At 33.8% G+C, this 17,121-nt stretch overlaps 1 protein-coding gene across 2 annotated transcripts in view; it reads right to left on the bottom strand.

Annotated features, from left to right (window-relative positions):
• Window positions 1-640: 640 nt before the first annotated feature.
• Window positions 641-17,121, bottom strand: part of MED4 (mediator complex subunit 4) — a 36,087-nt gene continuing 19,606 nt past the window's right edge. For both annotated transcript variants that reach the window (XM_051987336.1, XM_051987337.1), the window contains exons 3-7: window positions 15,532-15,702; window positions 12,680-12,737; window positions 11,312-11,398; window positions 8,205-8,336; window positions 641-3,124 (exon numbers count right to left, since the gene is read on the bottom strand). In XM_051987336.1, the coding sequence (XP_051843296.1) occupies window positions 2,952-3,124; window positions 8,205-8,336; window positions 11,312-11,398; window positions 12,680-12,737; window positions 15,532-15,702 (621 nt within the window). In that variant the 3' untranslated portion in view covers window positions 641-2,951. The remainder of the gene's footprint in view (window positions 3,125-8,204; window positions 8,337-11,311; window positions 11,399-12,679; window positions 12,738-15,531; window positions 15,703-17,121) is intronic.

Here is a 17,121-nt window from a genome sequence, read left to right on the forward strand (position 1 = left end):
CACATTCCCTTCAATATTTTCTGCTTTCCCCTTGGTCATGTGTTTCTTAAATTATGTTACATGAAACCTTGGGGTTTTGTAAAACAGTCCAAAGAGTTCCACCAGGACAAACAAATTATGATGGACAAATAGGCCCAGCCCATCCATCCACTTTATTGTTTCAATTACCCAAAAAATGTGCATTTAGTCATTGTGTGGTACTTGGTTGAAATAAATCCTGGTATTAAAATATTAGATTTTTATTGGAATAGAACCAATCCTTGAGTCTTAAAAGTACATGAAAAATTGTTGATACCTGGAAAAGTGTTAAAGTTGAAGTCAATAGAAATTATTTCAGTGGCCCTAGCCTTGTCATGTCATCTTCTCTGGGTCTAAGTTTCTTGAACCTTGTAAACATCGTAAACAAGAAATGGTTTGGATAGAGTGCTAGGCCTAGAATAAGGAAGATTCATCTTGCTGAGTTCAAATCTGGCCTCCGACTCTTACTGTGTGACCCTGGGCAAGTCACTTAGCCCTGCCGCCAAAGTTTCTTCATCTATAAAATGAACTGAAGGAAATGGCAAACTGCTACAGTATCTTTGCCAAGAAAACCTCAAATGGAGTCATGAAGAATCAGACACAACTAAATCAATACACCAAGTGATGCTTAGACTCATTTAATTAATATTTTTGACTGATGTGTGCCAAACAAGAAATGAGTTGTTGTATTTTTTTACATATAAGTGCTTCCCCTAGAGTCTTACATCAAGGAGTTCCAACAAACTTTATATGGCACAATTCCCGATTGTCCCTCCCTCCCCCCAACAAAGTACCAAAGGGGGAAAAAAAAATCACAAGCAATTCACTTAGTTTTTAGACAATCCCAAAATTCAAGTCAGAGTAGTAAATAAACCTAACTACTGAAGCCAGTGGGCTAGGAGATCACTATTACTCACTTACAAAAACTGAAAATTATACAAATGAATTTACAACATTCACTGGGATGTCATTCTTAAAGGTACTGGGCACATTCACGTCTGTCTAATTGCTAAATATCCACAAAATGATCAAGTCTCTTGATGAGTCAATTAGGGTTGCCTCACAGTGTGAGCACTACCAGTATCCTGGAAGCTGTCTGGGGAATCACACTTCCACCACAAGCTCATCCAATCCAATCCTAATGACTCCAGCAACTATTTGTATTGAAAGTTTCACAAATAGGTAAACTGAGGCAGTTTTCCAAGCAAGCTATCAATAGGGCCTGATAATAAAGAAGTCCATGGCCTGCCTCCATCTTTGCCAGATGTGAAGGCCAATAGGCCTTGTGTCTTCTGATTGACCTGGCAGTCCATCATTGTGATGTCCCCAGCAAAGGCCAAACTGGCACACTCTGTAAGAAGGAAATTGAGTTCTCAGGCTCCTCCCTATCACTTCATTGGAGGGCAGGACTAATCTTCAGTTGATCAGTCTGCAGATAGGGAAAGTGGGCTAGCCTTCAGGTGAGGCTCTTTGTGCCCCTCTCAAGACACTTAAGAAGTGCTAGTTGTTTCCTGACCTCAGTTGCCTCCAGAAATCTTGGCCAGAAAAACAAAAAATCATCTCCATCAAGTTCATTCCCTGGTTTGTTCTCCCTCATGTAGACCATGCCACCTCTTAACTTTGATTAGAAAGCAAGGACAAGAGATGCCCTCTGGAGAGGGCTTAGCTCAAGGTGGTTCTCCAGAGTAAACTGAAGAAAGAGTCTCCTGTCCAGCCCAATCTGGGTAACAAGCAGATGCTTTGGGGGCTTGGAGTGATCACATTACTCACTCACTGACTGCTTCCAGAAGTGGGGAGTGACAAAATGAGAAAAAGGATGGATCAGAGTAATATTAAATAATAAGCATATTAATGTTCCTCATAGGGCAAGACAAGCTAATTTATTGGTTCAGGTTTGGGATAAAATGAGACATTCTAGATCTAACAATTAACCAAAGGAAGTTTAGTTAGCCACAGCATGGATAGAAAATTCAGTAAGGATATGGCATTAACTCAGTTGAGTGCAGACTCCCATTCTGGGTTGGTCATGGTGGCCCACAAGTCAGAAACCTGAGAAAAATGCTTCTGGCTCCCTGTATGCTAACTTTTGTACTTATACTACTACCAGGTATCTTGTCTATGTGTTGACATTTCAAGTGGGGCTTCAATACTTAAGGAAAATCAGCCTTATTTGCATGAATCAGGGCCCTAGGAGACATTGCTCCTATATTCGATCTCTGGTTTCTATAGTTTTGCAGAAGCTATTTATTCCTCCTCCTAACCTGTTCTTGTCTAGAGTGCACCAATACTCCCTTCTTGGTACAAAATTATGATCAATATTCAGAATAAGATATATTCCACAGAAGTAATTTCACATCTTTCATTAAAAGTACTGTTTATACTTTTAAATGTACACTGTTGAGTTTATTTACAAAAACATTTACGGTGATTACACATGAAATTCACTTCATTACTGTACCCTTGAGATAGTAATGAAATACAACTTTCAAGCAAAAGACAGTAAGTAAACTTTGCTTTCAAATGAGAAGTTTGGTTATATCTTTAAAACACGTAATACATTCAAGATCTATGGGATAGTAGAGCTGTTAGCAAAACACTGTCATTCATTTTTCTATAACCTCCAATCCAGTTACATTTAATCCAATATAACTGGAATAGGCCTGGAAAAGACAGCTCTTTAAATTATACCCTCGAGAAAATGGAAACATTTACTATAATAATAAAAGTCACACCAACCACTTTAATAATTTATTAAACTCAGTTCTGGTGGACTGGATCTGAAGTCATGATTTTGATTATGAAAACAAAGTCCACGGAGGTACTGAACAGGCTGAACATTTACACAATAGACAACTGTTACAGGTTTTTGGTTCTGCATGCTTGTTTCAGTATTTCTGTGATCAGATGTAATACATTTTCCTCTGGCATGGCTCTTAATCCGAGTCACTGCTACTACTTGAGGAGTCTGTTGACATAACTTCCACATCATCTTCATTCTCCTTATTATGCCCAGGTGGCTCCAACATAAAGTCATTGCTGTGATTTGGTGGTAACATGTTAACTGACATATCACTTGACTGCCATGGGTATTGTGGAGCTAGAACATCTGGGGGGAAAAAAGGATCATTTTAATTTAATTGGTCTATTTTCTTTGTAACAGGGAAAAACTATTTGTAATTAAAAAACAAAAAACCCTAACTGAAAAACCTGAAAATTAAAAAAAAAAAATTCGAAAGTTTATAAGACAACAAGTTCTATTTTATCAGCCAAGGAGTATGTTGCTCAAAAAGTAGGTGGTCCAATGAATAGAGTGCTAAGACCTGAAGTCAGAAAGACTCATCTTCATAACTTCAAGTCCAGACTCAAATACCTACTTGCTGTGTAACTTTTTCTCTCAGTTTTCTGCTATGTGATTTATTTTTTTAAATAGCTTTTTTTTTCCCCAAATACATGCAAAGAGAATTTTCAACACTTACCTTTGCAAAAGTTTGTGTTCCAAATTTTTGCTCCCTTCATTCCCCACCCTTCCCCTAGACAGTAAGCAATCCAATATGTTAAACATGTGCAATTTTTCTAAATATATTTCCATATTAAAAATCAAAATATTCATATTCAATCAGAATATTCATATTCAAAAGGGAAGATAGAAAAATAAATGTCTACTAATTGAAAAATAAATTGAATTAAAAGAATTTTTAAAAGAGTATTTGATGTAGACTAAAGTATAAGTAAGATGTAAGAAGACTGGAAAGGTAGGGGGAGGCTGGCTTATTATGAAGGGTTTTGAGTGCCAAGCAAAACATTTTGTATTTGATCCAGGAGCTAAGAGGGAACCACTGGAGTTATGTTGTGCAAGAGATGGAAGGGATGAGGAGTGGGGAAGTTACATGATTAGGCTAGAATTTAGGATCAAACTTTATAAGGGAAAATACCTTATCGAAAATCAGATCAAAAGAGAAAAAACCACGAGGAAAAAAACCCAAGCAAATAAACAACAAAAAAGGTACAATAAAGGTAAAATACTACACGTTTTGATTCACAGTCTCCATAGTTCTCTCTTTGGATATAGATAGCTCTTTCCATCACAAGTCTATTGGAATTGCTTTGAATCACCTACCTCATTGCTGAAAAGAGCAAAGTCCATCACAGCAGATCATACAATTCTGACTGTTAACTTACTTAATGAGGCACAAAAAGGAAGAGATTCAAGAAATCAATTGCAATTGAGTTGGAGAGCTACAGCTCTCCAAACAGATTAAAAACAATAAGTGTTGAGATGACTTGAAAATAACTGAGGTTTAATAGACTAAGGTGAAATAATGGTGTCAGGAAAATTAGAGCCCTGAAAGAACAAAGAAATATCCTCCAAAACAAAACCAAATCCAAACCATTAAAGACAAAACAATTTTTAAGACTGTTCACATTCCATTCATAGTATGTAACTGATAAATGTAAAATCACCCATCTTCTATTTACTTTCATATTCTCCAAAAAGGGAAATGAGTCTTTTAAATTGAAAAGAGAAGCCAAATAAAAAGCTGCTCTCAATGAAGGTCAAATCTTAAAGCCATATGAAGTACAACCAAAGTTGCAGAAGACATGCACAAGTCACTAATCTTTAATTACCTTTTGATATATCTTCCAATGATATCTTCTGCACTAAGTTTACATATTATATGAGAAATTTAGTTTAGAGAAGTAAAGTCTAAGCTAAGAAATTACAGCTAACTTCAAATACTACTCAAGACTGTCCAAAAGAAATCTTAAACTAACCACATTCAAAACAGAACTTTTTCTCTTTCCACCTAACCCCTCCTACCTTCCTACTTTCCAATTAGGACAGAGGGTAGTACCATCTTCCTAGTATCTCAGGTTCACAACCCAGGAGTCATTTGGGATTCTTCACTAACTTTTACCCATCACATTCAAGCTACTGTCAAGGCCTGCAGAATTCCCCTTAGCAAAATCTCTTGAATCTGCCCTTCTCTGATTTAACAGTGTGCAAGCCCTCATCACTTCACACCTGGATTACTACAATAACTTGTAAGTGAAACTGCTGTTTGCCTCCAATCCCTCCCCAATCCAAACCACCCTCCATTCAGCCACTAGTATTTTCCTAAATTCTATGTCCAATCATGTCACTTCCCCCATCATCCCTTCTATCTCTTGCCCAATATAACTCCAGTTATCCCTCTTAGCTCCTGGATCAAATATAAAATGTTTTGCTTGGCACTCAAAGCCCTTCATAACCTAGCCTTCCTCTACATTTCCAATCTTCTTACATCTTACACTTTACTTCTCCATCAAATACTCTTTTAAAAATTCTTTTAATTCAATTTATTTTTCAATTAATAGACATTTATTTTTCTATCTCAATCTTTACCCTTTGACTAAAAAGAAAAACAAAAACAAAACATCAAATACTCTGAGTCAATGATTCTGCCTCTTTGCAGTTCCTAGAACAAAATACACTGTATCTTAAACTCTGGGTATTTTCTCCTGCTGTCCTTCATGCTCTCAAATCTTCCTGATTTCCTGGAATCCCAACTAAAATCTCACCTTTAACAGGAAGGCTTTTCTAATCCATCTTAATTCCAATGCCTTGCTCCTGTTAATTATTTCCCATTTAACTTGTATCTAGTTTGTACAAATAGTTTGTATATTGTTTTCTACATTAGACTGTTAACTCCTTGAGACAGGGACTGTCTTTTACCTCTTTTTGTATCCTCACAGCGCTTAGGCTCAGTGCTTGGCACACAGTCAGCAATATATTAACAATAAAATGTTACACAATAAAAATGTTTATTGATTGACATGATCCTGGGCAAGTTATCTACATTTTCTAAGCTTCAGTTCCCTTATATCTAAAATGAAGAGATTGGACCCAGTTAGCTTCTGAAGTATCTAAAACCAATGAGAACAACTGACAAAGAAATGAGAAAGAATGTGGTAATTAGACTTGTCTAATAATGAATCAAGCTACCTCAAAAAATAGATTTTTCCATCACCAGAAATGTTTAAGTAGAAGATAAATTTCAGTGTCATAAGAAAGACTTGCATAATTGAAGTTTGGATTAGATGGCTTCAGAGGTCTGTTAAGATTCTATGATTTTTGATGATTGCTATTCTCCCCAACATATACAATAATTTCATGCTACTAGCGAATCACTAATAATAACAGAAATAAGATATACTTCAAAAGTACTATGAGACATCTGAAAGAAATAAAATCTTTGCAGAGGCTATGATGATATAAAGAATACTACAGGATTAACTAAAAACCTACTTGAAAAAATTAACAATTTTAGCAAAGTTTCAAGATGTAAATCCACATAAATCATCAACATTTCTATATATTACCAACAAAGTCTTGCAGCAAGAGATAAAAAAGAGACACTCCATTTAAAATAATTGTAAACAATATAAAATACTTTGTAGTATACACACTAAGAAAAACCCAGGAATTAGAAGAACATTTCACACAAATTAAGTCAGATCAAAACAATTAGAAAAATATTAATTGCTCACACATAGATCAAGCCAATATGAAATGATGACAATTCTATGTAAATCAATCTATTTATTCAGTGCCATACCAATCAAATTATCAAACATTAAGTTATAGAGCTAGGAAAAATAAGATTCATGTGGAAGAACAAAAAACTCAAGGATATCAATGAAATTGATGAAAAAAATGCAAAAGAATGTGGTCGAGCCATGCCAGATCTGAAACTGTATCATAAAGCTATAATTATCAAAACACTCTGGTACTGACTAAGAAGTAAAGTGATTGATCAGTAGAATAGATTAGATACATGGACCACAGCAATCTAGTATATATAAAACCCAAAGATCCAAGGCTTTAGAACAAAAACTGTAGGGAAAACTAGACGTGTATAGAAATTAGGCACAAACCAACCTCTTACACCATATACCAAAATAAAGCCAAAATGGGTCCATGATTTATACATAAAGGGTGATATCACAAACAAATTAAGAAAGCATGGAATAGTTTGTCTATCAGATTTATGGATAAGGGAAGAATTTAGGACCAAAGAAGCTACAGAGAGCACTACAATGTGTAAAAGAGATTGATTATATACAATTAAAAAGATATTACACAAACAAAAGCTATGCAACCAAAATTATAAAGAAAGTAGAACCTGGGGCGGAGCGGGGGGAAGGTGGGAGAGAAGGAAATTTTCCAACAAGTATCTCTGATAAAATTCTTATTTCTTAAATGTATACAGAGCTGAGTCAAGTTTACAAAAATACAAATCATTCCTCAACTGATAATTGGTAAAAGGATAAGAACAGGAAGTTTTCAGACAAAGAAATCAAAACTATCTATGATCATATGAAAAAATTCTCCATTATCAGTATTGACCAGACATTTTAATTTAAAACAACCCTGTAGTACTACCTCATACTTATTCAGAGTGGCTAATGTGACAAAAAAGGAAAATGTTGGATGTTGGAGGGGATGTGGGAAAACTGGGACAATAATGTACTGTTGATGGGAGTTGTGAACTGATCTCCAACCATTCTGGAGAACAATTTGGAACCATCAGGGCTATCAACCTGTGCATGCCCTTTGATCCCAAATACATTTTTTAAAAAATGAGAAAGGACCTATTTGTAAAAAAAATATTTAAAGCATCTCTTTTAGTGGTGGCTAAGAACTGGAAATCAAAATGATTCTCATTAATTGGGCAATGGCTAAACATACTGTGGAAAAAGATTTTAACAGAATATTATTGTGTTATAAGAAATGACAAGCATCATGATTTCAGAAAAACCTATAAAGATTAGTAAATGAACAGAACCAGGATAACATTGTACACAATGAGAGCAATATTTGATGAAAAATTGCAAATGACTTCGCTATTCTTAGCAAAACAATGATCCAAGACTATCCCAAAGAAGCAATGAGGAAGTATCAACAGAGAAAAAACTAATATTGATTGAAAATAAACTGAAGCAATGCTGTTCTTCACTTCCTTTTGTTTTTTCTTTTATTTGTCGTCTTGTACAAAATGATTAATATGGAAATGTTATATATAATTGCACATGTATAATTATTGTCTTGGGGTGAGATTGAAGAGGAGGGAGGGAAGGAAGGATAGAATTTGAAACTCAAAACTTTAAAAAAATTAGGAGAAAAAAATATCAACAATGAATATTACCTGGCAACCTGCCTGCTGCAAGTGCATCCCCTGGTAAATGGCCATTTACACCGTTAGTGGATGGATTATTCATCTGACCTAACAATCCGCTTCTCATCTCTAAATCAGTTGGGTAAGGTCTCCGCGGGTCCCCTTAAAATGAAAGAGAGTTTTTAATCTTAATAATATTAGCATTCATGCTACCTTGAATTCTGTGATATGAAATTCATCTTGTTTAATGGCATACAAATATTATTTTGAGATATTTAATAAATTAAATCTAACTCTAAGCAGTCATTTTCATGCTTCCTATATCTATTTTTTCTCTAAAGAAGTCTGGCATGTAGCATTAGATAGTCTCCCCCCCGCCCACTCCCCAAAAATAAAGCCCATTATTTTAGGAGATAACTCCTAAGGGAAATTTATAAACAATGGAAGGAAATAATTTTTGAACTTATATTGCCTAATATGAGGCTGGAAAATGATATAATTTTATTCAATAAAAAAACAGAATGCAGTAATTTTGAAAGTGCCATATAAATCCTCCTAATTTAGTCTTGTTTTTCAAAGGATGTTACCACATAAATATGTCATTACTATGACATTTAATCCCAGCAATGATTCTGTTCTTAATCATTGTCCTCCCTGGTCAGGAATAATGGGAAATATGCTCATAAGGAATTATATTCAACCAAATTGTAGTCTTAGCACTGTTACCAATTCTAAATCATTCAACTAATCCCCAAAAGGGTGTTTTAAAATAGAGAATGCTTCCATAATGACATACTAAAAGAACATGAATATATCTATAGGCCCACAATTAAACAAACAGAAGAAAAAAAGCCAGTTAAACTATTTTGAAAAGAACCTGGATGTAGAACATGAGCTTAATTTTTATTTTAGAGTCTGGCAAAAATAACCAAAATTGATTTTAAAATTTATTTTCAGCAACTTGCTTGAAATAGTATTTTTCTCTACTTATTAAAAGACATCATACACACACACACACACACACACACACACACACACACACTTAAACTACCTAGATTCTTCAAGAATAAATGTTAACTCCAAATTGCTGTGTTTTTCAGAGGCCTAATGCTTTAAATTCCAGAACTTTTGTATTTTACAATATTATCTAGTGAAAATCTTCAAAAAATACATTATTAACTTCTCTACCTTCCAAACATTGTGATTGAACATAATTTTAAACTGTTTTTGAAAACTTGGGGGTCAATATTAGGAACAGTAACCATCCCTACAATTGTATTTATGATTTTGGAAGATTCAGAGCAATTTGAAGACTTCATTATGCAAGTAAGCACTTAGTATCAATTTATCACTATTAGATGAATAGTCCACTGAGCTAGAAGGGGAGTGAATATTCCTAAACCCAAGTGAACCCTATGGATACTTGTAGAACTTGTTATGTATACTATAAAATGTTTTCCAAAAACATATGGTACCCACCCCCTAACACTACCCTCAGTAGCTTCTTTTTCCCTATCACCTTATCAGCCCAAAAAAGAAAGAGGGAAAGAGTTATTCCTCAAAAGGCAAAAAGATCAAATCTTTCTTTGGAGATGCAGCTTTCTAAAGCATTCAGAGAATCCTGCTTAGGAGGGTAGACTTCAAATACTATAGGTGACTTATCATATTACTCATTTGTTGTCTTTCTTTCCGATAACTTCTTCTCATTTTCCCCTTATTTTCTCAAAGTCTAAGATCTTGATCCTATCCTAATACTAAAGCTACCATATCCAGCTATCTGAACATCAGCCATTGGGAAGTGCTAAAGATGACGACACCCAGGGCCAAAGAGATACTAAGCCCAGGAGTGGCCCTGATACTTTCTTTCTTGAAAGATGCCAAGCTTGCTTTTTGATAACTTCCCTACTTTTCCTTAAGATAGAGCAAAGTATATATAGCTTATATGATCACTTAAGTGGCATAACATTATTTCTCTACAAAATTTGATTTACTGAATCAAAATCTAAGGCAATTTTCTCCTAAATTGCTTTCTTGCCCTGCAGAAAACTGTCATCTCATTACTACTGCCATTATTCTTTGTCTGGAAAAAGCCACTAAACACATTACTGATGACTGCTGCATTGCTAACCTAGTAGATCATAATCATAATCTTCCAAATGTGTATTCAGGCTTCTATTTCTCTCCCTTGCATTACAGCTATATTTTGAGAGGTCAGGGAAAGATTGCTCCAAATCTCAGAATTTATTTCATATAAGGTGATAATACTTCTATATCCGTGATACTAGGGCAAATTTTAGCAAACTATCTTTAATGTAAAACTTTAAACAGGATTAAAAAGCAACACTATTGTCCCCCCACTCTCCCACAAAATTTAAACAGGATTGGAGAACATGTAGCTGTAAAAAAAGAAACTTTAAAATTATGTGATCTAAAGTTTTATAAAATATTTTTATGATGGATCAACTTTCTCATAAAATCTCCTTTATAGTAACACTTCATTATTTGAATTACCCAACTTCACGGGCTGAATTAAAAAGATGACGTTTGTGCCTAGGAAAATGATATTCAGAAAAATAGATCCCAACCTTGCTTCTTTATCTAGGAACAATTACTAATGAATGAATAGCTATCCCTGGCAGATTATGATCAACAATCCCTTAAGCTTTTGGCCATTAATTCTCATGTTTGCTGCTCACCCTCTGGAGCCCTGCTGCTAGATGTCTGCCTCTCTCTTTATTGGCATTTTTCTGTACTGGATTCCTTAGTGAGTGATATAAAGAAGTTCTTTTTCCTAGAAAAGGAGGTGGTTTTCCTATTACTTCCAGTTTTTTTTTTTTTTTTTTACTTCCACTTCTGAATCTACTTTAAGAGTATTAAATTCTAGAAAGAAGGTTCACAGATAACTCGGTTTTCACTATAGTAAAAATCAGTTTCCCATAATGGCCAAATGAATTTGCAAACCATACCCTTCTATGTGATTGTTATATAAGAGGCTTAAGAGAAACTGTTGTTGAAAAAAGTTATTTCCTGAGATAGATTTTACAATGTTTTATACGTTGCACTTTAATCTAGTTTCCTATTTTTATGTAAGTCTTGCTGTTCAACACATGAATATCTAATATAGAATTTTTTTTTACCTGGGACCCATGTTAGTGGGGCACACACAGCATTACTGGCACTGATCCTATGTGCATACTTAATTATTTCTTCAGAAGAGATGGCACCTGAAAAGAGAAAACCTTTTAACCTAATTGCATATAAGAAGGAAATATTCAATCTTACCATTTTATCAAAAGCAAGTAATCCATAATGCTTGGTTTTCTTGATACTTTAATATTCCCAATATCTGCCAAGTGTTTTGTATTAATTTGATACAAAATGAGCAAATGTTCTTACAAGTGTCCAATAAAACACAATATAAAATATTAGCACAATGAAACTTTTGTGCAAGTCTGGAATGGTTTTCCTTGTATTCCCCAAGGTCTAATGCAGGACTTTACATATAGTTGATACTGACACAAGAATTAGAAGCATTATGAGAAGCAGAAACAACTTAAGAAAAAAGTACATAGATCTAATGCCAATTCTAAATTATGAACCACTGTTACAAAAACAAGATATACTCATGTGGGCCCAATGCTTTTTTTTTTTTTTTTTTTTGCTGAGGCAATTAGGCTTAAGTGCTTACCAGGGTCACACAGCTAGGAAGTGTTAAGTGTTAAGTGTCTGATGCCAAATCTGAACTCAGGTCCTCCTGACTTTAGGGCTGGTGCTCTATCCACTGAGCCACCTAGCTGCCCCTCCAATGCTTTTTTCATATTATTCTCCTGCCAGGAAAACCCTCCCAACTTCCTCCTGCTGTTTATTCAAGGTCTCATCCAAACAGTCACTTTTCTCTTACAGCCTTCAAGACCAAATTAATCTTCCCCTCTCCATATAGTTTTCTTATCATTTGTACCACTCATTTTTGCAGTTAATCACATACTATCACTTGACTGCTTCTTGAATGTATCTCTGTAACTCAACTGTGATGTCCTTGTAAAAGATACTGAAACAATGTCTTATGCAACCTCTGTATCTTTCACAGGGTCAAGTGTAGGACCAACTACATATAAAGACACTCAAAAGATTATATTAAACTGATAGTAGAGTGAGCTGGACTCAATATTGTCAAGAGAGATCAAAGTATTAACTGAAAAGAAATCAAGTCAATAAAAGATTTAGAATATTTACATAATTTTATAAATCCAGAAAAATATTCTCAAAATCTACCATACATTTTAACAATATCAAACTATAACCATTATCCTATTATTTCCTTGTCAATCAACCAACAATTATATCTATTAAGTACTTACCATGTGCCAAACACAGTGCTAGGTTCTACGGATACAAATACAAAGATTGAAACAATTCCTGCTCATGATGATCTGACATTCTAATGAGGGAGACAAGTATATATAAAAATATATACACAGCTAGGTTAGTTTTCTCATTGTACAAACCTTTTCTTGCTTTATCTATGGATTTGAGTTTTTCTTTTGCTTGATAAACAGCTGTTGCCTAATTTAAATAAAGAAAAAAGAAAAATATCTTATTTACAGACATTATTAATTTTTTTCTTGGCTCAACATAAAATAAAAAAATCTATTAATTATCTTTAATCACATGACATAAATATAGAGAATATTTAGAAATATTCATAACTTTCTATAAAATATCAGCTAGCACACTAAGCATCAGAATCAACCTGTAAGAAAGTAAAAAATAAGAATAATAATAATCAGTGTTTTGTTTACATTTCTATTATCAAAAATAATAAGTTTTCAATTTAGGCAATCTGTTTCTAGATTTTAATTCTTCCTGTAAATAACTAATGCCTGAGAAAAAATGAACTCACTTTGAAATTCAAGAACTAACATTAACTCTACGGCATGCAAAAGGTTAAAACAAATAGATAGTATCAATGTCTACCCCCAAATATATACATCAAAATTACAATCATGTAGTCCATATGAGAAAAGTATTTCTCCAAGACATATTAGATGTATAAAGCTAATGAAATCAGCTTTTTAAAATTTTAAAAGTTAGAAACCACTTTTTGAATTTATACATATATCATATTAATAGAACTCTTCTATGATTGTGATGAGTCAATGTTAAATGTTCAGAAAACTTAACAAGCAAAAGAAATTATGGAGTTGATGTAAATAGTGGGAAAGGGATGAAGTCTGTAGACTGAAATATCAATGAGGAAAAAAGTCAGAGAGGGCAGAAAGGAATCTAGGATTAAGTTAGATACAGGAGGAAGGATGAAAATTTAGAAAGTTAAGATAACAAACACATTTCAGTTCAGGAAGATTTTGAATTTGGGGAGAAAGAAAAGAATACAAGACATCAAGAAATCACTTGGAGGGAAAGTTTTGCTTTAAAATAAGGAGCTATGTCAATCAAGAAGGATCTTACTTCTTCAAGGGCTAAGGAAGCTAGGACAAACTTTTAGCCTAGGCCCAAGGAAAGCAATAAAAGGTAATAGAGCTGGTCTTCGGGCCAAAGAGACTTAAAGCAGGGGCTACCATGCTTACCCTACTCTTCCTTTTGGAGAACCAGAAAATCAGAAAGAAAAGACTGAAGTTAAAAGTTTGAAGGCTCAAGTCACAGATCAGGGACTCTCCCATACTTCCTCTAGCAAAGCTTTCTTTCCTTCTTTAGCTTAGCCAGGTGGACAAGCTCATAAGTTCCTTATCTGTTGCTTTCAGATCTCATTTACCTAAAATAAAAAACTCCATTAGCTTGAAAAACTGCTAATCAGTATATTTAAAGTTTACAAATAGAAGATAAGATGAAAATGTTCTATATTCCAGAAAGAGAAATGAACTGGAGCTTATTTGGAGGCTAAAGCCTATAGGGCAAAAAGAGAAGATGGCTAACTCGATTGAATTTACAAGATTGCCCTGTATCATCAAGACTGAGATGTTCCTAGAAGGAAACCATAGTATGGCCCTTATACCTCTGACTTTCAGAATTGTCTCTCAATGAACAAAACTTTTCTCTCTCTAGAATAAAAAGTGTTCCTTATTTGTTCTCTATAAGAACAGAACTGGGTACTTCCACAAACCAATAGGATTTTTTCTGTAAGTAAATGAGATCTTAATTGTGTAACAAAATGGCAAGCTTGCCCATAGCTCTAGTAGAGAAAGTAAGAGATTCTGCTCTATCTCTTGGGCCAATTCTCATCAGCCTAGAATTGTGGGTCCCTGGCATGGAGGCTCTTGCTTTTGTCACAGGGCAGGATCAATCCAGCTCTTTGAATAATCTGTCATAGTTTATGTCTGTGTGCCATCCAATTTCATGTTCTACTCACCAATCCCTTCTTCCTGCTTTTCCAGCTCTCCAAAAGAAAAGGAAAGGGGAATCTGGGAGTCCTCTTCTTCAAGTCTCTTTGCCCCAAAGGTAGGTTACAGTAGCTAAAGAGATTGAGACTAGAGAAAATAACCTAAAGCAGAGACATCTTCTATACTGGAAAAGACTGGACCTTGTACCTGTAGTGTGTTACCTTATGTATTTTAAATCACGAAGAAATTACGTATTTATATATTAAAGGAATCTTTCTTATAAATGAAGCCTATATTTAAATGTCAATTAAAAATTTAACCACTTTTTAATAGAAATTTCTAAACATATTATATTTCTTTGCCTTCTATAAGAATGTTAAATTTAACTTTTTCTTGATGAATCAGGATCATGATTATTAACATTAATTATTGCACTATGCTGTAATTTAACAATATCATCAGATATTATTGAGGTATTTTAATTCAACATTATGTAGCCCCAAGATAATATGCTTCTCTAAACTTAAATCTTTTTAGTTTGCTTTTGCAACCCTTAATGGCTATTGTCTGTCACTAGTTACTCACTTTAGCCTTTCTAATAGCAGAAATGTCTCATCTCCCTTCTACTTTAGTACTTCCAAGCTGATGTGGGCTAAGAAACCATATATTTTTTAAGGAGCATAAAGCAAAACAGCTTTAATGATAGCTATTTCTGTTACTTAGAGGTTTTTTCAGAGAGTTCATGGTGTCTCCTCCCAAGGCAAATAATCTGGAAGTCTGACCTTTAGGGTATTATTGGAGGAAGTAAGTTTATCTTGGAAATTTTCCCTATTTAAAATTCTATTCTTCGTTTTATCCCTTGTCCAGTCTAGTCTTTTTTCTCGGCTAAAAGTCTGTTCTTTCTAGATTTAGAAAACTAATTATTTCAGGCTATTCTATTCATTAACTAGAATTGTTAGGCGAAGCTTCATGGGTCACACAATTTTACATACTACTATGAAGATTCTTCATCTAGCACTTACCAATATCTGCTCTGCTTCCTTCAGCTGTTTCTGTAATTGTTGAATGTCACTATCTCTCTTCTCTACTTCTTTTTCTAGTAGTTGCATTTCATGATGGACTTTTCCTTGTTCAAGTGCCAATTTCATTAGTTCTTGAAATTCCCCATCTCTATGAATTAACAACTCTATAATCTGTCAGAAAATATTTAGTTTAATCAAGTGTCATATTATCAAGAGCCATATTCCAAACAAATATCTTAATGTTACTGATTTAGCCATATTTTAATTTCTGTATTTTAAAGTAGTTATTAAAATTATAATATTGGTATAGACAATAGGCTACACCAAATGACTCTAAAATGAAATTTCTATGTAAGAAAACCAAAACTTAAATATCTTTTAAGATAACAATATAATATTAATGAATATATTGTATTTATGTATGTGTATATATGTATACATGTATATAGAAGCCTTTTAAGTTCAATTCAAATAATATTTTATTTATTTTAATTCTAACTGCTCTTCCTTAGCTACTTCCTTGATGTTATCATACTTCATTAGTTTTGAAAGACAGCACTTTTAAAACCAGAGGCATGAGATTCAGGAGATTATATCTTATAACTACATTAAAATCCAGTAAATAGATGTGCTCTGTAATAGCTTCCTTCCTTTTACTGTTTGGGGCAACTGCCATTTGGGGAAAAAATTTGAATTCTGCATTTTAAGTTCATTCTTGAAGCATTATTATTTAAAGATTAGTAAATAGATTTTTAAAAAATAAATACATATTGTATTAACCAAAAAATAACATTTTAAAATCTCAATATGATCACCCACATTTGTTTTAACAAACTAAGTGATTTGCCATTTCTAGGTCTCTCTCAAAATTAACAAGATAGTTACAGACATTTGCTGAAAAGAAGAGGTGACCCTTACAGAAGCTACAAAAGCATATTGAAATCTCAAAGAAGTCTAAGGAAAAGAAAAAGGATCTATTTATACAAAATTATTTATAGCAGGTATTTTTGTAGCAGCAAAGAACTGGAAATAGAAGGGATGCCCATCAATTGGGGAATGGCTGAACAAGTTGTGGTATATGTCTGTGATATTATGCTATAAGAAATAAAGAGGATGATTTCAGAAAAACCTGGGAAGACTTAGGTGAACTGGTACAAAGTGAATACTGGGAGAACACTGCCACAATAATGTAACAATATTTAACTATGAAAGACAGCTACTTTGGGCAACATAATGATCTGCAACAACTCCAAAGAATTCATGATGAAAAATGCTGTCCACCTCCAAAGAAATATGATGAACAGTGCAGAGTAAAGCACTTATTTTCATTTTCTTTATTTTTCTTGTTCAACATGACTAATGTGGAAATGTTTTGCATGACTTCCATACATATAGTGATGGTCATATTGTTTGTCATCTCAATGAATGGAGGGTGGGGGAGGGGGAGAAGAGAATTTGAAACTTAAAATAAAAAAATGAATGTTAAAAAGATGCATTGAAGTTCTTTGTAATTCCTAAGATCTCATCTAAACCATAGTTTTTTTTACCTCTCTTGCTAAGTATATGATTATAGGTTGTTCTTAGATTTTA

This window comes from Antechinus flavipes, chromosome 3, assembly GCF_016432865.1.
Source record: "Antechinus flavipes isolate AdamAnt ecotype Samford, QLD, Australia chromosome 3, AdamAnt_v2, whole genome shotgun sequence".
NCBI classification, from domain to species: Eukaryota; Metazoa; Chordata; class Mammalia; order Dasyuromorphia; family Dasyuridae; genus Antechinus; species Antechinus flavipes.